Genomic DNA, 25,993 nt, shown 5'->3' with positions numbered 1-25,993 from the left:
TTTCCTTTCCTTTTAGACTTGGAAGCAGATTTGAAGAAAGTCCTGTCTGCAGGTTATGTTCAAGAGGCTATTTGGGGAGTGAGGGCACTGATTCATTTGGCTTCATCCTCACCTCTAATCATTGGGCTAGCAGCTTTGTCTTTGGGGGCAATGATTTGATTCCTAAAATGTAGGGAATATAAATTAATCAAGTTGGATCTGCAAGAGACCTACACTGTACAAAAGCCCATTCTTTAAGAGAGCGCTGATCCAATTCTGAAAACATTGTGTCTTCAGTGCGAGAGAAAACCCAAAAGCACAGAAACAATGAGGCTAATAAGGACAGACAAGGACAAAACAGAAAGGGGTTAGACATAATGTGAAAGAGAGAAAAATATATCTGAAATGCCAAGAAAACAAATGAAGGAAGGGAAATGAAGGAAAAACTCACTGTGGTTACTACCCTCCTCACTGGGGCAAATAGAAGAAAATGATCCTTCAGATGTTTTGATGGGAAACGTGGTTCTGTGACTGGAAATGCCAGGTACCCTGCCCTTGACCCAGCTCTGAAACCATGTGCACAGCACAGTCAGTTTCCGACTCCAGTGACAGGCACAGAAAACACACTGTTCTGTTGTTCCTTTGCACATTTGTTTTTCAGTGTACCTACTGAAATCTAGAACTCTCAGTCAGTCTTACCCTCTTCTTATCCTCCTCCCTCCCCCTATTCTAAGTCTCCCCCCTTCCCTGAACACACGCCCCTCCTCTTCTTTTTTCTTCTCCCCTCCCCTCTTCTCTCTACCCACCACTCAGGAAGAACAATCTAACCCTGCAGAGTCCATTAAATCCAAACACTTGCCTTATATTTTGTAACTCTTGTGGAGTCTACTTCTACAGACAAATCTGTTTTCTTCTGCTTTGCCTCCACCTAACACTGACTCTCTCTCACCTTCTCTGCCTTTTGTCCTGGTGGCTACAGATCCATGACCAGAAGGATGGACCAATGAGAGATGTTGGCCTCAGAAGGAAGGGCAAGTGAGATGATGGAAAGGAGCTGTCTTGGACCTGTGCCTTGTTTTGATAATTTAAAAAAAAATTACAGAAAGTATCAGCCTGATCCAGGATAAGACTCCTGCACCTCATCATGCAAGGACCAGGGTCAAAGGATATTATAAGAGAAAGATGCACTATCCAACTCTTCACTTTATCAATCCACGTATTTCAGCACTGGAGAGAGAAAAAAATATAAGTAACTCAAAAATACTTGCTGATGAAGTGGATTCATATACAAATCAACCCTCACTCAAAAATTCCCCTTATTCTCTTGTTTCCTTAACCATAGTCAATCTTGCTGGAACTTGGCAATATAGTGAAAAATTACAAATTGAAAGCTTGTAAAGGATAAAGGATAATGTGAAGTGCTGAAAGTGGATGAGAGAACACTTGGGGCCCTAAGTTTAGCCATTGATAAATGAGATTATGTTGAGCTGGACCAGTTAACAACTGAAAAAGAAAACAGATAGGAATGATGAAATCATAGGAGCTTCAGAAGAGAGGTATTTGATATGAAGGTATTGAGAGAGAACCTTGAAAGGATTATTGAAGCCTTCAGGTAATTTTGCAAAATGACCATTTCTATGAAAGCGCTGAAAAACTAAATGTGAATGAAGGCTGTGGTATTAGGGCCACAGCAACTATTACTATCTTACAGCGACCATGTAAAAAAAGCCCACGCCACTCAGTCATTATTTTGAGAATGAGTACATAGTGAAATGGAAACTTAAATTTTATACACAAAATATAACATAATTTTAAAGATAATTGTTAGTTTAATTTTTCAGGGAATATTCTAGTCCAACTTTTCTCCAATATTAACTGTAAAATTGTGCATACCATTTTCAATACATTCAATTCAAGTGATCTCTTACAGGTACCGATTTTTCTCAGAAAACAACATCCTTCTCTACTAGGAAAGAACCTTAGGGCTCCCTAAGCTCACTCCCTCACTGCACAGAGAGAGAGACCAGGGCCCACAGGTGAGATGATGTGCCCAAGGTTCAAAGAACCCACGTCAAGGGCAGAGCTGTCAATCAACCCACTGGCTCCAAGGTGAGGCCTTCCCTCTTCACATCCTCTATTTCTAGTCTAGACCAATTTCCACATTTGGGATTAACCTGCAAAATACATAAAAACAGAAGGTTTCTAACTTTATAAACATGTTCACTTCCCAGGGTGAATCCTGAGTCAGCAGTTTCTGCACCCAGTTTTGGCATGTCTTCTAATTTTATATGTAGCATTCCAGAGAGAAAGATGTGATCAAAACATCTCTTCAATAGACTGATGTTATAACAATACAGAATATTTTTTTAAATTTCGTTCTTTTAAAATAACATAATTCGTTCTTAAAGAGAAAGATGGTGTTTCCAAATGCCATTCTGTAAAGTTCATGAACACTGGAGTTTTTGTTCATTTGTAAAATAAAAAAAGCTTCACAAATAAAAAAATATATACATGACATTTAAACACACTAACAACATGTAAAACATAAGAATGTTTCCTTACTGATAAAGTAAGTATTAACAGGAAAATTATTTAGTTAAGGATCTGCAGACTCTATAGTTACATAGTAATTTTATTTTGAAATTTAAATAAATAAAATACAAGTATTTTTCTTTCAGACACCTTTTTATCTTATCTAGTCAATACTAAATATTATGTGGAAAGCTCCTCGTAGGCTTTCTGAAGCCAAACTGAGTGTAGTAATTCCCCCTTTCCCAATCTCTCTTTTCAATTTTATTTTAGATAATGTCATTCACCCTCTCCTTTATTCCCCCTAGAAATCTCCACGAGCTTTTATTTTATCACTCACCAGGTACTAAAATTACTTAGTTACATATCTATTTCCTCATTAATCTGCAAAAGTTTCAAGGATGGAAAATGTTTTATTTATTTAAGTATCAATGTAGCACAATATAACATCAGACACATAACTGTGTTATAGAGCTAAGGTCTTTTTAAAAAAAAAAATTTTACCTCTCTCAAGCAGGTAATTCCAAACCTGAAAGAGGAAACCTCCAAAATCTCCTACCTGGCTTTCCTCTGAAACCTCCTTCTCCCTTTGCAGCACGGGGATCTGCAGGTTGAGAACAACTAAAAACATTTTTTAAAAATGCTTTAAAAGTTGCATTTTCATTTTAAACTTCTAAAATGCTTTTAGTAAGTTCACAGACATAGCCATTTCTTATTCAGACTCCAATAAACATAGCATTTCTTTAATACTTTTATTTTCCTGATTCAATTTCACTTTCTCCTTTTTATTTAGAGATATCACAACTGTAAAACTGAAAAAAGAATAGCCTTTCAAATTATAGGAAGCTATGACTTTAGGACTCACTCCATGTATAATTACATACCTCCACATTTTTAATAATAAATCATTATTGTAATTAAGTTTGTTATTTTATAAGCATTTCCCTGACTATCTAAGCAGGGTAGATCATTTCTCTGAAATCTTGCTGATCAACAGCAGTATTAACGGTTACGGGGTTATGTGTTATGTGTTAGAATGGATCAAACAGTCCCAGCAGAAGTCAACTGAGATGGATGCTGGACTTTCCACATAGGCAATCAACCCTGTCCCCCAAACAACAGTTTTACACAACTTTGAAAGGCATTATTTGTTAATGCAGTAACCTGGAACCGAAACAGATTATGCCACTAAGGCAGGAAAAGTAAATTTTAAAAAATTACGGTGCTATGCCAGGAGACGCAGGTTGAGCAATTATGCATACCTAACAAGGTTATGGTTGGAAGAGAAATTTAAATCTTTAAGATGAACATGTCAACATTTGATAGCAGTTAGGAATACCAACAACATTTCAGGTGACATGCTAAATTATTGGGTATAAAAATACCAAAGAGCAAGTCAACAATCAAGGAGCTCCCAGTCTCACTGGAGATATGCACTTACCCACATAAGCACCCAGTTACACAAAATAACTATGCACTAAGGCATTTTGTCCCAGATGCTTTCCCTTCCCCTCCCCCAACTTCCATGCAATTCAGTAGTTTACAAGAAACTGCGCATGTGGTCCCTGCAGCTATAGGACCAATCATGCTATCTTCTCCTCAGTTCCCCTCTTTTCTCCGGCATCATTTCTTTTTCTTTAAAATTGATTTTTGAGGCGGGGGGGAGAGAGAGAGATCGAATTATTGTTCCCTTCACTTATGCATTAATTTGTTGATTCTTGTACGTGTCCTGACTGGGGATTGAACCTGCAACCCTGGTGTATTGGGAAGATACTCTGACTGACTAAGCTACCTGGCCAGGGCTCCATCACTGCTTCAAATAACCTTATGTGTTGGAACTGTATATTTCCCTTCCAACTTCAAAATAATCAGAGGCTCAGAAGTTGATAAATAGTATCTACATAATATCTGCCACACAGTGAGACTGTGGAAATGATTCATTGAATGTTGAATGAAAAATAAGTCCCTTTATTGACTTAAAGAAGTGACTAAAACAAACGGGAAAGTCACAAAAGAAAAGGGTTTTCCAGTATCACTGTTCATTTTAGTGTCGTGCTTTCACCCTACCTAGCAGTTTAATAAAGTTAAGTCTGTTGTCACTAATTTAGGTCCTGGCAAACTCAGAAATGGCGCAAGACAGTGGAAGCCAAATACTCAGACTTAAAAGGTTGCAAAGATATGATTGTCAAATTTAATACTATCTTTATATGAAATTAAGTGAAGACAAAAAAAGGTCAAAAATTAAAGTTTCTGTTCTTTTCCCCTACCATATGTGTAGAGAATTTCTCTGTATACCTGTATTTGTATGTGCTCCTCCCTACCTCTGGTCATAATGCTTCCCAATACATGTTCCAGACTGCCACTAGTGGAATGTTTCATGAAAAAATATATATATATATAATCATGTGATTCCCTTGCTTATATCCTTCCATCATTTTCCACTGACTGCAGGATAAAGTCCAAGCCATTTACTCTGCAATACAAAGTCCTTCATTATGTGACTTCAACATCCACTTTGTCACTTTCAGTGATCTGTCTCCTGCCTGTGAACTCCTGACAAGTGTGAATACTTTCCTCTTCTCTTCATCTAAAATGTAACTTTCCTCTCTGTGCCTATTTGATTTTCAGGGACTCTGTTCCATCATCAGCTCGATTAACCTCTCTCTTCACACTCTCCCCTTCTCCATTCACGTGGAGCCCCCCACGTGTTCCCACAGCATCTCACTCCTGCTACATCATAGCACACATCACTCAGTCTGTTTTAACTGTTCACCAAACTATGTTCTTAACTCTTTAAAGTTCCTGGCTATGTGTTTAATTTCATCTCTAAATCCTGTTGGGGGTTAACTTTTAAACTGAGATGGTTGTAGACGTGTACAAATATGAACAAATCCAGGTGATCTTTCAGGTGCATGTTTTTGCTGTATTAAAACAGGTCACTTATGACAACTAAAGAATAATGATTTTTTTGTCATATGACTAAGGTTGCCTTTTCTCAGGTTTCCCTTAGTACCCCTTCTATTTTTATTTTGAAGCTTTTTATAAACAGTTTTAATTTGCAAAACTAAATTTCCTATCCTAGCTTCTTTATCAACTCAGAGACTTATATGCCTTATAATTTACAGATTATGTCAAAAAACACTTTAAAAATTACTTGAACATGAAATTATTTCTCATCCAGAAATTAAAAGTTAATTACTCTTCCTGTATTTCTTGTCTAGGTTGATGACGCCACCATTCACCCAGGACTCTGACATAAGGAAATCACTTGGACCTTCCTCCATCCCTTGTCTCCTTTGCATAATGATCATCTCTCATCTGGATTCTTGCAATGAGTAACCTCTGGGCCCCAGATCCTAATTCCCTTTAATGAAATCATTCCCACAGCCATCAGAATAACTTTGATAACACAAATCTGATCTTTCCTTGTTTTACACTCTACTGCTTTAAACCCAGCATTTAGCGTTCACTCTTATTGGTGTCTCTTCCCCCACACAATCTTCTTACGAGAAAACCCCTCTTCATCAAAATTCTGTTAATTTATCAATTCTGTGAAGCCTGCCCTTATTCTCCCATTAAGAAAATCAATCATCCCCTCCCCGGAATCACAGCTTATCCTGTACGTACTTATGATATTGGAGATATGACATAGGTTTAAGATCTATCCCTTTTTTATTCTTTGTCTTTTTCTCGACTGTTATATTTGGGTAGGCACTGTACTTCATTTGGCTCTTTATTTTCAGGACCTAGCACAGGGTATGGTGTAATCAATGACCTCAATAGTTAATGGTAAATATAGCCATAAACTTCCATTGTCATTAATATACAGATATTATCATATTTAGCCTATTTTTATATTTAACAATTTTTTGCTAGAAGACTTGAAATTTCTTCCTGAGCCTGTTTGATATTTCACTCTTTGGGTCTCTTCACTGCATCCTCCCCCTTCCATCACATTCCTGACAACTATGAAATGTTTTCAAATAACTAAATTCTACAAATTATGACATTCTGTAAGGAGGAAAAATAAACTACATGGTTAGAAATTTTCTGTTTGGTAAGAACAATGTAATTTATTGTAAGAAAGTTATATTTTATTATTTTTTTAAAAATAGCACAGTATCTTTCCAAAATTTTTTAAATCGCAAATAATTTTATTTTTATATTTCAGGTTAGTCATCAAAATTAGACTCAAAGCAAAAAGTGTAGTGAAAGATAATTAGATTCTAACTTTTCTCTTAAATCAGATGCCTACATAATCTATGTTTGCTTGAAAAATAGAAAATTTCATTTTGTTCTTTGTTATTCAGAATAAAAATGCTCAGAGCTAAGGAATAATCTTCATCTATTCTCCTATAACGTTCATCTATAAAAATTTCAGAACTTCAAACTGAGGGCCGGTGGATGAGAACCAGCTTCATACAGAAGCACCTACCGAACCACAGGCCTTTTAGCATCTGTTAATGTTTTAAGTGGACAATTACTACTTTTTCTTTTCCCAGTTATACTGGTATTTTATTCAAGTGGCCTAAAATCAAGGCAGAGAACACTCTAAAACATTTCATTACTAACGCACATCTGTTGTTAATTCGGCGCCTCTCATCTCTGCCGGCCAATGGCGCGCTGCTCATTCTGAAGTTTACGTTCTGAGCACCTGGCCTGCAAAGGCACCGTCATCATATCCATAAGAATAAAACAGCATGCAGGAAAAGATCCCTGTTATTACAGATTGAATATTAAGTAAAGAATGTAATGAAAGTCACAACATTCCCTGAATAACAATGCTGCTCAATCACCCTTTGGGAAGAACATTTATTCCTTATTGGTGTAGAAGCTGATTTGGTAAATCACACTTTTTGTTATATGCTGTTTTTTGGCAAGGCAGTCCATTAGGAAACCAGAGCCCACTCCTATAGCCCACATGCAAAGTGGGGGGTTTCTATTTACTTGCAAGATCTGGGTGGGCACAGAGCAAATAAGTGCCAACTAAATATAATAAGAGTTTTGTCTTGGTGAGTCACTTAATTCCTGGAATTAGCAGCCTCATGGTTGGTCTAATAGTAACTTGAATCTGGTATCTTTACAAAGTAATCTGTAAGTAGTTTATTTTAATAGTAGAAGCATTTTGGTTAAGCTTCTGGGGATCAAGCTAAAAATCAGCTTCCAAAGGATCAGCTAATTAGGCAATTTAATTTACAAGAAAATGATGCCCCCACAGAGAAGGTTAATGGATTTTTCAGTGTAAAATTATTTGCCTTGAACTAAGTGCTAAGGTACCAAATACAAATGTGTAACAAGTTAATTACAAAACACAAATGCTAATAAACTTTGTTTTACCCTGCAGGAAAATAATGTAGTCTGAAGTACTGTTCAATTAGTGTGTAGAGAGAGCAAGGCTTTTCCCCTGCTTCTATTAATGTACTGAAATTCAATAAAACACACATTTTGTCTGTTTGATGTGAATAACATGGGTTGTAGCTATGATAGAAATGCTCTAAAAGTAGAATAAGAAATAAGAAAATTTAGGATTAGGACAATTCATTGTAAACATTCTTCTTATTTGATGATAAATCAAATATGGCTTGTGGAAGATTGACTAAGAATGGAAATAATGTAAAGGGAGTATATGGTTACCAGAATTGAAGTTGGTTTTACCTGAGAGAGTGAATTCAATTGACCTTTAAATGCCATTTGTGGATAGCATCTCTCATACCTACAACCTCCATTATTATAAACGATTTTAAATCCATAAGAACTTTGTGGCCCTCGAAATGTCATAGGCTGACATAACCGAAAGGAACAGGAGGTTACTGACTTCTCTCATGGGTGGGTGGGGTCACTGGCTGGGGTTGAGGTCATGGTCTGGCGGGTGCGGTCCTCCTCTCCAGCAGGCATCCGAGATGCAGTCTGTCCTTGGTCGCTTCCACCTCATGCTCCTGCTCCCAGGCCCTGGGGTTCTCTCTGAGGCCGGCTATGCCCCTCAGCTTACCCGTTGCACCACAGTGTGTGGAACAAGTTCATAATCTGTCTTTTAGGCTCACAGGGTTTTCACTGTTAATAATGATCAAAACACTCATCAGGGAAACTACAGGACACTTCCTCTTGAAATCATCACTCGTCTTAGCATCTTCCTTTTGCTTAAAATGTCTATGTACAAAACCAAACCATAAGGAAATACATAAAGTAGAAAAATAAATGATCTCTCCCATATTAATTCTGCTCCCCTAATTTAACCATGGGTAGTAGTTTGGTTTTAATACATAGAGACAGAGATAGATAACTGTATATTTATAGCTCATATAAATTTATACAATTTTTGACAGATTTTTTTCAAAAATTAGATGACGTACATGTTTGCTATTTGTTTTTCACAGGTAATTATTTCTATGTATTTCCCTAGATATTTGTTTTGTATTTTTATTTGCATTTGATTTCATCGAAATTCAACAATTTAAATTTCCACCAGTATGGCTAAATGAATGTCACAAAAGGCTTTCTGTCATTCCAAATACAGAATGCTGAAGTTAACAATATAAATAACTTCAAATAAGTTCTAAAAGAAATGGAGTATTCATGTAGCAGAAATAAAGAAGATCAAATCTAGAAGAGAAAATCTAGACTAAAGCCATGCTAGCCCGCAGGGCTCTCTCGGGCTAGCGAGGCCTTTGGGCTAGCAGCAGGAATGTGTGAGAAAAGAGATGATCGTGGCTTTCAGCGCATGTAAATTGGGGCGCTGGAAAGAAGGCTTCTGGATCAGTGGGGAACTCTAAAGAGCTGTAAGTTACATTAAACTGGGATCAGCAAGTAGGATAAGAAACATTCTCCCATGCAGCCACAGAAGTGGCAAGGAAGCCTGTCGTCACTGGCAATGCTTGTTGGAAGAGAAATCATTAGAAATGGAAACACAAATATATGCTCCACTGGAGTATAAAGTCCTAATTTACATTCTCCAAGTGATGGGGAAAGTCTAAGCTGAGAAAGCAAAACTCAACTGACAAACCCTCCTACAGGCAAATGAAAACACACGTTGTGTGAGGGCTTCTGCAGCCCTGGGTCAAAACTGAAGATTATAAACCACATTTAAAAAACTACTATAAAAAAGCATAAGCCAGTAAAAACAAGAAGAGAACTAACACCCCAAGAATTGGAGATGATAGGTTCACTCAAAGACTAAATATAAGTTTATTTAAAATTTTAAAGAGAGGAAAAACATTCAGGAATTATAAGGGAAATGATAAGTGTGTGGGAAAACAAGAAGAATATATTTGAAATAAAAAATAAAATTACTAGATATGAAAATATAATAACTGATCCTAAAACTATCAAAGGACAAGATAACTACAAACCAAACAAAGAGAATGGATAAGTATCTAAAGATGTCCATAATCTAACACATGAACAAGGAAATGGAAAATATGGTAATTCAACCTCATGAATTACCACAGAAATGAAAAATTTTGAAGCAATGAATTGTTTCATAATCAAATTGACAAATTTTTTTTTTAGGTTGAACAAGAGTTTGAAAGGTATACAATATGATGATTTAATATATGTATTGATCACCACAATGAAGTAATTAACACAGCTATCACTTTACACAATAAAAGCTTTTGAAATATGATAATACCATGTACAGTCAAGTTGCAGAAAAAAAGAACTACTCATTAACTGCTAGTAGGAGGGTAAGTTGGTGCAATGATTTTGAAGCTCAATATGGTAATTTGGACCATATCTGAAGATGTTTATACCATGTAGCATAAATTGCAATTTCACTCCTAGGTATACACCCAAAAGATATGTTTCTTAATAGGGACACACTATTGGCAATTTAAGTAGTATAGTTTTACAGTACGTAGGTAACCTTTCACAATGCAGGATCGTTAATTGCCTGCTCCTGCCCACTAAGTACCAGCAGCGCCCTCAGGTATTATGACACGTAACAATGTCTTCAAAATTCACCAAAGCCCCTGGTGGGTGCTGCACTCTCCCTGGTTGAGAATCATTACACAGGCTCTAGAGACACTAACACAGGGGGTTCTAAACCAGAAATAAACAATAGATGTTTAACAAAATACAGAAGGCTGCACATATCAAATACTCAGGACCTAGAAGTGCCACTCTTAGGTGTGTACTCAAAAGAAACACAGGTGCCCAAGGAGGCAGGATAAGGGTATGCATGGGGGTATTAGTTTAAATCTGGAAACTGGTGAATAGAAAAAGAAATGTATTTTCACATATTAATAAAAGAAAGAGGAGACATTACTATGGATACTACAAACATTAAAAAGGTTCCAAAGCAATAATATAAACAAACCTATACACACAAATTTGATAACCTAAATGAAAAGGACCAATTCTTCAAAAGTCAGAAATTGCCAAAACTCATGTAAGGAAAAACCAAAAAAAGACAAGCTGAGCAGGTCTAAATTTTTTAAAGAAATTGAATCAATAATTGATATGCTTCCAAAAAAAGGAAAGAAAGAAAGAAAAAAAGCACCAGACCCAAATGAGTTCACCTGTGCATTCTACAAAACATTTAAGGAAAAAAATATACCAAATTCTCTATAATCTCTTCCAGAAGGGAGAACAAAGGAGACACTTCGTATCTCATTCCTTGAGGCCAATATTACTCTAATACCCAAAACATACAAAGACAATACAAGAAAACTACAGAAAGATATCTCTCATGAACATTAATGCAAACATCCTCAACAAAATATTAGCATATCTAACCCAAAAATGTATAAAAATAATTATAAATCAGGACAAGGTAAGATTTATCCCAGGTATGCAAAGCTGGCTCAGCATTCAAAAATCATTAATGTAATACATCATATTAATAGATTTAAAAAGAAAAATTATATGATCATATCACTGGATGCAAAAACATTTGACAAAATCAAAACCGATTCCATATAAAAGCTCTCTGTAAATTAGGAACAGGGGGGAACTTCCTCAGCTTGAGGAATAATATCTACAAAAACCCCTGCAGCTAAAATTATACTTAATGGCGAGTAACTTAAAGCTTTCACACTAAGACACAGGTGTCTTAGCAGCACTATTCATAACTGCCAATACTTGGAAGGAACCAAGATGTCCTTCAGTAGATGAACAGAGAAATTGTGTTACATCCAGACTGGAATGCTATTAGCGTCACAAATAAACAAGCTACCCAGCCATAAAAGGACATTGACTAATCTTAAATGCATATTACCAAATGAAATAAGCCAACGTCGAAAGCCCATAGACTGTATGATTCCTAGCGTATGACTTTCTGAAAAAGACAATACTACAGAGACAGTAAAGGGATCAGTGGTTTCCAGGGATAATGGGGGAGGAGGGATGATGGGTAGATGAAGCAAAGAGGATTTTTAGGGCAGTGACACCACTCTATGATGCTATACTGGTGGACACATGCCACTATACAGTTTCTATAACCAAAGAATGTAATAGAATATAAGAAACCGAAAACAAACACTGGTGTAAAAGTATGGACTTTGTGTGGTAATACTGCGTCAATGTAGGTTCATTCATTACAAGAGATGCATCACTCTGGTGCAGGATGTTAGTTGGAGAGGCTATGCACATGTGGAAGAGGGTGGTATGCAGGAAATCTCTGTGCCTTCAGCTGAATTTTACTGTGAACCTAAAAGGGCTATAAAATTTAGTCTATTATTTTTTAAAGAAGAGGAAAGAAGGACTAATACAACTACAATATTAATAAATTTTATAAACATCAGGCTAAGTAAAAGAAGCTCTTCACAGAAAAACCACACATAGTGTATGATTTAATTTATGCCATGCTCAGAATACACAAATCTGTCACACAGAAAATAGATTAATGATTCTCTCAAGGTGAGGGAGTGGGTGGTGGAGGGACAAGGAACTCCTGCAAATTGAGGGTTTTTTGACGGAAGGATGATAAAAATGTTCTAAACTTAGATTGTGGGACGGTTGCAGAACTCTGTGAATATAGTACAAGCCATTGAACTGTACACTTTTAATGGATGAATTTTATGTCATGTGTGTATATCTCTTTAAAGAACATATAGCAAGGACTCATGGACAAAACCAAAGGGGAAGAGCTGAGGGAGGGAAGGTGGGAGGGGGCAAGGGAAAGAGGTGGGGGGGAGGCAGAGACAAATGTATTTTAAAAGTAAATAAATTAAAATAAATAAATAAATAAATAAATAAAAGATTAAAAAAAAGATATTTAAACAAAAAAATATATAAGAAGATCCATATTATAGTACTGCACATTTCTGGTTGACCATAAGGACATTTTCAGGTTAAATTTCCACATCTTTAGCTCTTTATATCACAGGCAAATCAGTGAGAAAGGAAATTTTAATATATCAAATAAAAGATAGTGTGACTACATAGGAAGAGTATGTATATTCGAAACTAGGGAATTTATCATCAAAGAGCAAACTCCGCTTTATAAAATGCTACTATGAAATGAAAATGACAATTTCTGTTTCTGTTCAGGATTATTCAAACATGATTTTTACAATAGACAGACTTTGGAAAACGTATCAGAGGTCACAGCTGAGACATTTCCATAGCAAGTGCCATATTATTGTCTTAAATTCCCTTTCATGCCTCACGTGTGTTTTCTATAAAATTTAATCATTGTATTTCAGGAACAATAACAAACATCACATTTAATTTTGACCCCTTGAATATTCTCATAATGTGATATTATGCAGCCATAATTTTTATAAATAAAAATTTCTATTTTATTTTTTCAAATTCAAATCTACAGGATAATGCACAGATATTAATAGTACATTGTAATGAATTTTGATAAATGTGTACCCAGGTCATGAACACTTCAGTAAAAGTTTAAAATATTTCTATCACCATAGAAAGTTTTCTCATACCAACCCCTCACCACCCCGACTACGTTCTGATTCCTATCACCACAGATTAGTTTGGGCTGTTCTTGAATTTCTTATGATTAAATTATCAATGGTATACTATGTAGTCATTTGTTTCTGGTTTCTTTTGTTCAATGTAATGTTTATAAGTGTCTTACTTGGCTTAGATTGCCATAACAAAATGTCTTAAACTGGATGGCTTAAATAACAGAAATTTATTTTTGAACAGTTGTGGAAACTGGAAAATCCAAGATCGAGGTGGCAGCGGGGTCAATAGTGAGAGCTCTGTCTTTGAGTTGCAGATGGCCATCTTCTTACTGTATCTTCGCATGGCCTTTCCTGAGTGTGTGTACACACAGGGAGAGGGAGAGAGGAAGGGAGAGGCACAGAGAGAGGGATAGACAGAGGGAAAGGGAGAAGAAGCTATCTCTTCCTCTTCTTATAAGGCCAGGAGTCTGGATTAGGAAGCCACCCTGACAACCATATGCAACCTTAATAATTACCCCTGAAAGTCTTATCTCCAAGTACTATTACAGTAGGAGCTATGGCATCAACATATGAATTGGTGGGGGGGGAGCATTTTCATACACAACAATGAGATTCATCTAGATTGTCACATGTACTTAATCATTTTATTGTTTGACCATATTCCATTGCATAAATATATCACAATTTATTTATACGTCCTCCATGTGATTATAATTTTGATTGTTTTCTGTTTGGGTTACTTACAATAAAACCATTTTCATATACCAAATGTTTGAGGACACATGCTTTATTTCTCTTGGGAAAATATCCTAGGCCACAGTGAAGGTGCATATTGAATTTTATAAAGAGTGTAAAATTTTTCATTCTTATGAGCAATATTTGACATATACAGCTACACCACATTCTTGGTAATATTTCATGTTGAGAGTCTTCAATTTTAGCCATTCTAGTTGGTCTCAAGTGATCTTTCAATGTTGTTTTATTTTGCACTTCCTTGACGGCTAATGGTGTTGAACACTGTTCATGTGTTTATTTACCATTTGTTTATCCTTTTTGCAAAATGCCTATTGAAAGATTTTGCCCACTTTTATTAAGTAGTTTGTGCTTCTAAAAAATTGATTTGTAAGAGCCCTCTATACATTCTAGATACAAATCCTTTTTCAGATGTACTGTCCATATTTCCTCTCAGTCAGCGGCATGCTTCTACATTTAAAGTATTTCTTACTTTCTTTTCATTTTATGAGAAGTTTGAATTTTAATGAGGTTCATTTGATCAGATTTTTCTTTTATCATTAGTTACTTTGATTATCTCTACGAAATCTTTGTCTGCCTCTAGGTTAAGCCTAAAATTAACTTAAAAATAATTTTTGTTATGCTGTGGTTTTTTTACATTTATCTAATTGTTCTCATGCCAATGCTTGAAGACATTTTCTTTTCTATATAAAATTGACTGATGCCTTTTTAAAAACTAATTGACCAGATACATTTCTAAACTTTAAACTATATCATTGATTTGTTTGTCAAGTTTTTATGTCAATAACATATTGTCTTGATTATTGCAGTCTCATGATAAGTCCTGAAATTAGATATTTTAATTCTGCAGATACTGTTCTTTTCCCAGATTGTAACTATTTTCAAAGTGCAAGTCTGCTGGTAACATATATGTATCAGCTTTTGTTTACTTGAAGTTGTTTCATTTTGTGAGCTGACATTTTCTGAACTTGTAGGCTTATAATTTGATTTTTCATCAATTTTGAAAAAACACAAAACAAAACTGAACATTATTTTCACATTTTTTTCTTTCCCCTCTTTCTTGAATTCTAATTATTTTACCATTTTATATTGTCCTACTGTTCACTGAAGCTCTTTTCATTTTTGTTTTAATTTTTTTTTTATCTTCACCCAAGGACATGCTCATTGACTTTTTTTAGAGAGAGGAGAAGGGAGGTAGAGAGTGAAGGAGAGAAACATCAAAGTGAGAGAAAAACAGTGATTTGGCTGTCTCCTGTATGTGCCCTGACCTGGGACAGAATCTGCAACCCAGGCATGCACCCTGACTGGAATAGAACCCGTGACCTTTCGGTTTACGGTATGATGCTCCAACCAAACTAACTAGGGCTATTTTGTTTCACTCTTTTAAAAATCTCTAACCTTCAGTGTGGATAATTTCTGTTTACAAAAATTCTTTATTCATCCTTCATTCTTTATTGCTCAATTGGCTGTCAATGCTATCTAATGAATTTTTAAATTTCAGATATTGGATTATCAGTTTGAGATGTTCCTTTGGTTCTTTTTCAAGTTTTAATATTTCTGCTTAAATTTCTTATCTGTTTATTCTTTGTGTTCTTTTCTGTTAAGTCCACAAACTATGTATAATAACTGCTTTTTAAAAAGTCATTGTCAGCTAATTCCAGCATCTAGGTAAAACAGGGTCTGTTTCTACTGGTTGCTCTTTTGTCCTGATTTTGGGTCATACTTTCCTGCTTCTTTGCATGGCTAGTAATTTTTTATTATGTTGTGAAATATCATATTTGATTCTTTGTAAAAAGGCTGGCCTATGTTGCCTTCTTTACAGGATATTAAGTTTTGTTTATCAGAAATTAAATTATTGGTAAATCCGTGTCACCTTTGTAGCATGGTTTAGTAATGCTTTGTTAAGCTGGATTTATTTCAATTCCCCCTTCATTATTAGAAGTGGCTCTCAGTTGTTATCATTACTCCTATGATGCTTGACTTTTCCAAGGTTTCCTCTGATTGCTTAGGGGACTCAGGAAGGTTTATTCTCTGTGGATAGGTTGCAACTCTGACATGTCGTAGCTCAGTCTGATATTGCCTTCTCTATTCAGTTCTCAGAAACACAAGGAGCCCTCTCTCAGGGCTCAGGATAGTTTTGTCCTATAAAGGAGCAGCCCAGCTCTCAGCTAAGGGTCCAGGGAAACATATCTGTAAACTTCTGTCCACTCCCTCTGCTCAGCTGCCTTCTCTTAGCATACTGTCCCCAAACCCCAGCCTCCACACAACAGCCCCAAACTCCAGCCTCTTCCTCCTCAGATCAGTGAGGTTACCGCTGTTCACTCTCCACTTGAGCTCCGCTTCCACACATACTGGCCAGGGGACTGTCGCCATGAAGAAAGCCAGGGTGAAAGGTAGGGCTCACCCAGCTTATTACCCTTCTCTCGAGAACCAAAGTCCAGTGCTGCCTTTTGTCCAATGCCTGAAAAGTTGGCATACACTTCGTCTGGAGGGATAAGGCCAATATTAGTTATTCCATCATGACTGGAAGCAGAAGCCCCTGATATTAAATTTTAATTGTGTGAAAATTGCATATACATATATATGCAAGTAAGTATAAACACATTAATATACATGTGCATTTTAACATATAGGTAGTGCACAGTTAGTGTTTTATTCTGAGGCTTAGGAACCTGGTTCTTGAGTATGTAATCATGCGATCCAGGTCAATTTTGTTTTGCAAGAGTCTGCATCTTTTTTTGCGGTGTGAGAATAATAATATTGTCTAATTCATGGTACTTTTTTGTGATCATTAATTATTGTACAGAAAACACTTAGCACAATGCATTGCATATTATAACTGTACATAAATGTTAATCCTATCATTTACCTATAAAGATAACTATAAAGACATCTAGAAACATCTAGATATCTATAAAGATATAAAGATATCTAGAAAGAACATCACTAAACCTCAAAAGAAATTATTTATGTGTAATATTTATTCATTTATCTTGACCTCTGTAATGTCATATTCTTTAAATTGAATATACCTTTTAATAGTCAAAAATAAACATTATTTTAGAGGAAACATAACTCCCAGAAGATAATTATATTAAAAGCCCCTAAAGTAATGTTAATTTTTGAGTGCTAATAGTTTTCCTGAAAAGAATCATTCTTTCTTCAAATTTCTAAAATTCTCGCTTATCAGGAAGATAATAAAATGATGAAATGATGCTGCTAGTATGCACAGTTGAACACTCAATGACAGAGGGAACTAAGAATGCTAATAAGATCATGAAACCACTATAAGACCAGTAATGAGCACACATGACTTTTCCTTTAAAAAAAAAACAACTTAGAAGTAAGTTTACAATTGTAATACAAATACATTATGTAATAACTAAAAAGAATAATAAAAGAATAAACTGTGTCTTGTATCTTCACAACTCTAAATGTACTTCTTCCCACCCCTGTATATCATATGGCTTAACAGGAGGAAATACTCATTTCTTAGCATGTAAAATATATTTCCATCCATCTGTGTGAGGTTCTAGTTTTTCTTATTTTTACTCGTTTTTTACTTTTTTTGTTGCCCTTCTATTACAGCTGTCCCAATTCTCCCCCTTTGCTATCCCCTGCCCTACCCGCCCACACTAATTCAATTAGTGAATATTTAAAAATATATACGCAGATTTTCTATAATGTTTAATTAATTGTGGTCATTAATTACCAGTGTAACTATCAAAATTTTTGAGAATATCTTATATTTAAAAATAAGATCTCTTTAGATGGAGGTGATTTGGAAGGTAATTTATCCAGTATGTTCTAGATTTAAAGCACTAACTCAGTGGTGCTGCAAACTGTTTTATCATGACATCCCACACATTTAGTGATTCTAATCTCTAATATGAACTAATTCCATATTTCGTTACTTTCGTACTATGCGAGTGAATTTCTAAGTAGTATTTAAAGCAATCTTACAGACAATTTAAGCAACCATAAATTTAATTTTGGAAGTCCTCATATTTTTTAAGTGAATCTTTTCTACAAACAATTTTCATTTTAAAGTGACAACTTTTCTGTTGTCTTGATGTGCCCAATGTTCGACACTCAAAGGAAACAAAGTGTGTATGTATGTTCCCATGTGCTTTAGTCTACGTCACTCACTTAGGTTGTTAAAGCACAGGTACGTGTGTGTGCATGTGTATATACATTTAAGCCCCCCCCCCCACCAAACGCACAAACCAATAGTAGAGAGATAGTACCTATTTCTCATTAGGTGAAATGCATGTTTTTATTTTGCACATATGAGTGCTTTCTACTTTGAGAAGTCTCCAATTAAAAAAGAAAACAGAACAGAGAGTGAATGGACGTTTACTTTCAAAATACAAAAGAATTTCCCAAAGGATCACCTTAATGTTAAGTCCTAGAAAATTAAGTTTATGTTTTACAGAATTTGGTAAGACACAGATTTTAGAAACTTAATTGCTGTATTCTGCAAAGAATACCAGTATATTTATACCTGTTCTTAATGATTACATTTAAAACAAATAATATATATTTGCAATCATATGTGTTTTGGTAATATAACCTTAGTTTTAATTTTTATATGACGGTGACCTAAGACTATAAAGTATAAGCATGATTAATCCTATTTTTTTTCCTTTTTAGGATCTCTGGAATGTGATTTTTAGATATTAGCCTCATCCTCAATTCTAAGAAAGCATAAAAAACTTTTTAAAGTAATATCCCATACTAAAATGTGTAATAAAAGTGGTTGTATCTTTTATGTGATACTTTTAAGTAAGTATAAATTATATAAAGAATAATCAAACATATAATTGCAATTAGCATTTCATCAAAACTAAGAGAAAACATATAATATATATTATATTGAATATAAAATATATATTATATTATATGGGCTCACATTTACAAGGTGAAATCTTTGAAACTGACAGTCTCTCAAATTTTCTATAAAAATTAATGAAATAAAATATATATTTTTATAACTTGTACATTGTAACTTGTCTATTTTTGAAAAGTAATTTTAATAACTTAAAAACATAAAGGTTCTTTATTTTGCTCTGTTCATTGTGGTCATTAATTTCCAGCTCAATTACTAAAGTATCAGCATATCTTATTTTGAAGCTGAGAGTCATGTAATTTAAGGTGACATGCAGGTATTCTATTCAATACTTTCTGTAATTAGTGTACCAATTTCATAGACGCTTACAATTGTTATATCTTACATTCTACAAATTTGAATATTTTATGCTTTGATATATATTAATTCCACACTCAGGTACTTTTATATTATGAATTTATAAGTAGTATTTAAAGCAATTTTTCATAAAATATTTAATCTATGTAAAAAATTATAGATGCTGCACTATAATTTTTTCACATACCCAATACGTATAGAAAAGAAATCCATACAGATGCAGAAACTAAATAACTCTGAAGAATTAAATATTAGTACATATTAACAATGCTAGATTTTTTAATAAACAAAACAAGGGTCAATAGTTTTATTGACTTTTACTACTACAACTAAAAGTTCCCTCCCCCTTTCAATCAACCAGTTTTACTAAGGAATAATTCTTTGTTATAGCAACATAAACTAATAATTATACCTTTTACTTACTTATCACTTCAAAAAGTTTACAGAGTGCTTTACATGCATAATAAATAAAATTTGCAGCTTGCTAAATCTCGATATAGGTAACTGACAATTTAAAGCCTTAAAACACATAAGCTATAGCTAACCCATTATATAAAATGTGATAGATTCAAAAAGATATTTTAAATACCAGGTGTCTCTGTTTCATTTTACACTAATTCTATGTACTATAATTTGATTTCATGAAATTTTCAAGAACTTAGCATTTGTATTTTCTTCAAATAAGTACAACCACCTGTTTCTTTAGAAGCAGAGTTTCAAAAATATTGTCCTAAAATTCTGTAATGATAAACAAAATGATGAAAATCTATTATTAAAAGAACGATGAAGGTAGATTTTTATAGAGTCTAAATTAATTTAGGAGTATTGTACCAATGATTGCCTTGAAACCCAATGAAATATTAAGAGATAGACATGGCTATTCAAGATATCAGGTCTTAAAAGCTAATAACTATTTTATAGTATATCCATACTTGGCATATTGAACTGTTATTGTATCATGACTGAAAACATTCTTAACTCTTGTATTAACTGAAATTATTCATGTACTGTACATCTCTTTGATTTCATATAAAACATGAGCCATTACCTTAGTGAAAGACATAAGTAACTTTGTAAGTAATATATTTACATACACTAGTTACTTTTGAAGAAAACTCTGAGCCTATATTTTAAATATGTATTTTTAGAATAATTAAATGACATTAATGGATAGGAGCATTTGAGCCTTAAAATCAAACCTATTTCATATCCAAATGACATTTTATTTAATAGACAAACTCTCTGCGTAAAACCATCTTCTGGATAAAATGTTCTGCTCTACCACTTCCGTTCTCTCAGACCACAGGGAAGGCTGTGCCTGGCATATTTTAGGGGTAGCCCAGTGGACTTGGGACATCCCATGTTATCACAGGGAAACCTCGTACCCTAGAGAGCAACACCTGGCGCCTGTGCTGAGACATACAGAATTACATGGAGAAAGTACAAACTTTGACTCCCTCTCATGATTAAATTCAGTTTAACAGACCACAGGCTAAAATGTCTAAATGAAAAAGAAAATTAATGAAGACCAGCTATTAGTTGTTCACATTAGGGAACCTCCAAAACCCAATCCTCTGGTTTTCAGCTTGGGAGACCAGAAACTCGAGAAGAGAGCAGCTGAGCTCTTGGGAGTACCAGCACTGAGTGGACACCTGGGTCTCCTTAAAGAACATCTCCTAGAGATGTCACTGAAGTTCTATGATTTCCTCTGCACTGCCTAGGCACTTCTTGAGGCTACCAGGAATCCTAAATTGATCCTGAGCATGCCTGGATTTCCGCAGAAGATTCGTTTGGCAAGGTATAGTTGCCTTCATGTGGCCATCAGTTGACCATGAGCTGTCATTTACAGGAAAGGAGAGGGAAAGGAGGATGTCAGCACAACCCAATGTCAACTCATTGTCACTGACTGAAGCAGAGGAACAATGTCCAGGCACTGCCCTGGAGCACACTGCAGAAGAGTTCATTCTTATGGGAGCAAACTCGCAAGGTAATGCCCGCACTCTGTCTGCTGAACACACACCGGCTTGTCCTTCAGGACTCAACAGAGGAATTGGGGTCTTTAGGAAACATTCCCCGCCTGGTGTCCCCTACTCCTGCATTAGGAGTTATCCCTACATACAACTGTGAGCTTAATCAAATTAGCACCCGTATCAAACACTACTGGAGCTACGTATTTAGATTTTTATCTTGAACATTAGAAGGTCAAGTTCCTACAAACAGAAACCATGATTATTTTATTTTTATGTCCCCAGGACTAAGGCCACTGCCTAGCTTTTTGCAAGTGCTCAGTAAATATTTGCTACATGGGAACTGACTGACCATGATGCTTCCACTACATCTGGCATATCTGCCACACCAATGATTTGAAGGCGGGGAAGATGAGATTCCTTAAGAAGCACCCAGGCTTAATTGTTCTTAGAAGAAAAGAGAGAGGATAGGCCAATAGCACAAAGAGAAAATGCTATACTGTCGTCCCCCAGTGCTGGAATAAATGCAGTTATATCCAGAAAACGTCAGTGAACCTGCCATCACTGACTAAATAACACCCTGTGGGCCTGACCATGGAGACAACATCATTTATTATAATAGTATTTTACTGTCATAAACACTTAAAACCAAAAACCTGGTTTAAGAAAAAATTTCTTAAATATATGGATATTTCTGGTACCCCATCTTCTATGTTGTAAACTTATCTGAAGCTTTCAAATGACTATTTATTCTCTCATTAATATATTATTACAAAGCACTTAAAATTGCTGTAGTTTTTTAGAATACAATAACTGATAGTGCTGAAATAAAAACATAATTTTCTATGTGGATCACTTTCTCTGAAATGAAATTTCATTCTTCTTTTGGAAAAATGGTTTTCCAAAGGGAAGTTCAATTTTTAAAAGTTACTATGAAAATATTTCTAATGACATAGAAACATACATTTACTTCATCAACAGATATAAAAGGATTGCCTACATATACAACATTAATAAGGCGTTTTATGAAAATAATAGGCCTGTAAAAGAAGTGGAAATCTTTACAAACTTCCCTGTCATTTATGGAAGATATAAATATTATTTACTTTTTGCCTCTGTAAATTTTAGTATGTTTTTATGAAACATCCTTGAAATAACAGGGGAACATCTTAAGATGAGGACTGAAATATGTCCTTTCATACATTTTATAGACAAAAGATGTGATCAAGGCAAATATAATCAGAGAATAAAGCAAACAGACTTGAATCTTTTTCACAATTGCACACAGAATAAAGCTTGATCAGTCAGAAGGTAAAGGGCTGCATATACAAAGCACAAAATACAGTCTAATAGTTCACATGCTTAGGTGATTTCAACTTAGTTCTTAGGTGGACCTTCATAAAAGTCTAATTTAAATAAAATATGTGTTAAACTCTTTCTCTCCCTTAAGACAAAACTATTTGAAACCTCTAAAATCTCTTAATCACTACACATTTTTACAATGCCAGAGAAGAAGAAAAAAGAGAAATTATTAATTTTTAAAATTACCCAGCAATTCCATTGCATCATCTTCATTTTCAATATCTTCTTCTTCTGTTACAGAAGGGGTAGGGCTGTGAATAGACTCAAAAGAATCTTGAGAGAGCATTGCTGCCAGCAGCTTCTTATGTTGCTGTTGCTGTTGTTTTAATCCTTTTGTCTTGGGCTCCACCTTTAAACTGAAGAAATATTTAAGTGTTAACTTTCAATGACGATGACATGATGCATTAGCTGTTGTAAGTAAAGAAAATCAATAAACACATTTCATTCAATTATTTTGTTATGTAAATTTATGAATGTATTAGTAAAAATTTCCCTGAGGATAATGAAAATATAAACCCTGTCTTCTTTCTTAGACATTCCGTGGTACCTCATTTCTGAAGTTGGTATAGAGCAAAAGTTTTTCGCTTTAATAAAGTCCAGCTTATCATTTATTTCTTTCATAGGTTGCATCTTTGGTGTTGTAACTAAAAAGTGATCGCCATACCTGAGGTCATATAGGTTTTTGCCTATCTTCTAGTTTTACAGTTTTGCATTTTACATTAGGTTTATGATCCATTTAGAATTAAAGTTTTTGAACAGTGTAAGGTCTCTGTCTAGATTCGTTCTTTTTTTACATGTGGATGTCCCGTTGTTACAGAACCATTTGTTGAAAAGAGTATCTTTGCTCCATTGGATTGTCTTAACTCCTTAGTCAAAGACTAGTGTACTAAATTTATGGGCTATTTCTGGGCTCTCTATTCTGTTCCATTGTATTTTCTTTTGCTAATATGCCTGTCTTGATTACTATAGATTTATAGCAAGTCTTGAAGTTGGGTAGTATCAGTTCTGCTATTTTGTTCTTCTCTTTCAATAATGCGTTCACTCTTCTGGGTCTTTTGCCTCTCCGTATAAACTTTAGAATCAGTTAGTTGAGATCCACGAAATAACTCGCTATTACTCGGTCCATTCAACAAGTTTTAATTCCTTTTTATATTTTTTTTCAGTTACATAATTTTCATTTGGTTCTTTTTCTATATTTCTATTTGTTGATGCTTTGTGTTTTCCTTTGTTTCAAGGGAACCTGGAATTGTTTGTTGAAGCATTTTTATGATGGTTGCTTTTTTTTTAAAAAAAAAAAAAACAGGATTAGTTACTAGATTTAAGAGGAAAAATCCAAAATGAAATTCAAAGTTGTAAAGTAAAATGGCTGAGGGTTCCAGTGCCCCTGACACTATCAGAGAAAATTATGAGAGTTGCAATTTCACTGAAGAAAGTAAATCATATATTGTAATCTAATGTCTGATACAAGGATGCTGTCACTTGGTCTTCTGACTCTTTTTAGGAAACACATTAATTCCAAGTCTTTGCCAGATAATTTCACCATCTGATTCATCTTAATGTTGGCATTAGTTGACACTTCTTCTCATTTAAGATGTGATTTTCCTTGTTCTTGATGTACTTAGTGATTTTTTTATTGTAGCCTGTACAATTAGCTATTATTTTAGGAGTCTCGGGGGCCTATTTATATCTTTTATTTCAGAAGGCAGCCACCTGGCCTACTTTTGTAGCCTGTGGTTCCAATGACAGTATAACTTGCAGAGCTCCTGAAGTGCTATATCAGTCCATTTGGTGTGTCTGGTGTTGCTGTGGTTCCTACTGTACCTGCTGGTGTTGCCTGAGGGGCAAACAGGGCTTCTCAAGGTTGTACCTCTGGGGCTTTTAGGCAGTCAAAGGGAATTTCTGAGTGTTGGGACAAAAAGCATTTCCATGTCAAGTTTTGGTGTGGAAAGATCCCCTTTAGTGGTATCTTTTGTTAAGTAAAAGACACTGAACTGCCTGGTGTCTTCAGTGGACAAGAGGAATCTTAAGTCTGTCCAGAAAGGATGGCATGTCCTCTGCCCATGTGTTGTGAGTGGGCCCCTCAGTCAATTCCCTGGTCAGTGCAGGTAGGCTCTCCTGGTGAGGCTGGAAGGACTGTGCTTGGTTAGGGAGAGAAATGAGCTTATCTGGGCCACCACCTCCTCTTGCTAGTTTGGGTTGCGAAATGCCAGGCCTAGGCTGCCTTATGCTGTTGGTGGGAGACTGTAAGTTGCCTACCACTGTTGTTCCTCCAGTTCTCAAGTCCCTAACCATTCCTTCTTCCTCTTTACAATTTCACAGCATAAAAGTTATTTTGGTTGCCTTTGGCACTATTTCCAAGGTTTATAGTTGTATTTAAGGGGGAGGAGCTGAGAGAATCAGTGCCATCTTTTCCAAAGCAGCCTCAACAGATACCTTGTTAATACACAGAGCAACTGATACCCTTACAATGGAGAAATCTAGTCGATATGGCCTTAACTAAGTCAACATGCTCAGCATCACCAATAATGGGGCAAACTGACATTATAAACCTCTATATGTGGTAAAATGAGGAACTATGCCATGCCCTCTATGTAGACTTCTTGCCAAAAATATTTAATCTGAAGTTAATGATTAGGAAACAATCACACACATTCAGATTTGGAAACAATTGCCTGTAGTCTACAAGGATATTGATGTTCTGAAAGAAAACAAAGGTAGAAGACTGTTCTACATTATAGGAGACTAAAGAGACTTGACAACTTAACTCTGCACATGATCCTCTAGTGGATGTTGGGTAAAAAAGAAACAAACAAAGTAAAAAAAAAAACTCAAAAATCCATAAAAAACTTTACAAAAATTAGAGAAATTTGAATATAAACTGTATATTACATGATTTTATGGTGCCATTGTTAAATGTTTTGGTATATTAATGATATTATAGCTATATAAGAGAATATCTTTATTCTCAGGAAACGAATGTTAAAGAATTAAGGGATTAACATGTTATAATACCTGTAACTTACTTTCAGGTGGTTCAGCAAAAAAAGAAAAAGAAATAGAATAAAATAGAATAGATTGATCTATTAGCAGAGATAGATAAAGCAAAGGCAAAATGTTAATTGGTGAATATATGTGGATGATATGTAGATACTGATATTACTGCTCTTAAGTTTTCTGTAGTTTGATACTTTTCCAAGTGAAAAGTTGAGGGAAAAAATAAGAAAAATTATAATGAAGGCATATTCTTGTCAACATTACTTATTTAAACTTTACCTTCTATCCAAACTTAGGTTTCCAACTTGAATAGGAACTGCTGCAGTGGTGAAAAT

General features: G+C 35.0%; 1 protein-coding gene across 1 annotated transcript in view; it reads right to left on the bottom strand.

The window, feature by feature from the left end:
- CUNH8orf34 (chromosome unknown C8orf34 homolog) overlaps positions 1 to 25,993 on the bottom strand; it is a 307,155-nt gene that overhangs the window by 183,399 nt on the left and 97,763 nt on the right. The window contains 1 exon segment of the mRNA XM_054590132.1: positions 22,851 to 23,020. Coding sequence (XP_054446107.1) covers positions 22,851 to 23,020 — 170 coding nt within the window.

The sequence above is a fragment of the Pteronotus mesoamericanus genome, unplaced genomic scaffold (genome assembly GCF_021234165.1).
Source record: "Pteronotus mesoamericanus isolate MK-2021 breed Mesoamerican mustached bat unplaced genomic scaffold, CSHL_Meso_final scaffold_174, whole genome shotgun sequence".
Lineage (NCBI taxonomy): Eukaryota > Metazoa > Chordata > Mammalia > Chiroptera > Mormoopidae > Pteronotus > Pteronotus mesoamericanus.
The sequence above is the reverse complement of the archived record's forward strand: the minus strand, read 5'-3'. Positions and strand labels throughout refer to the sequence as shown.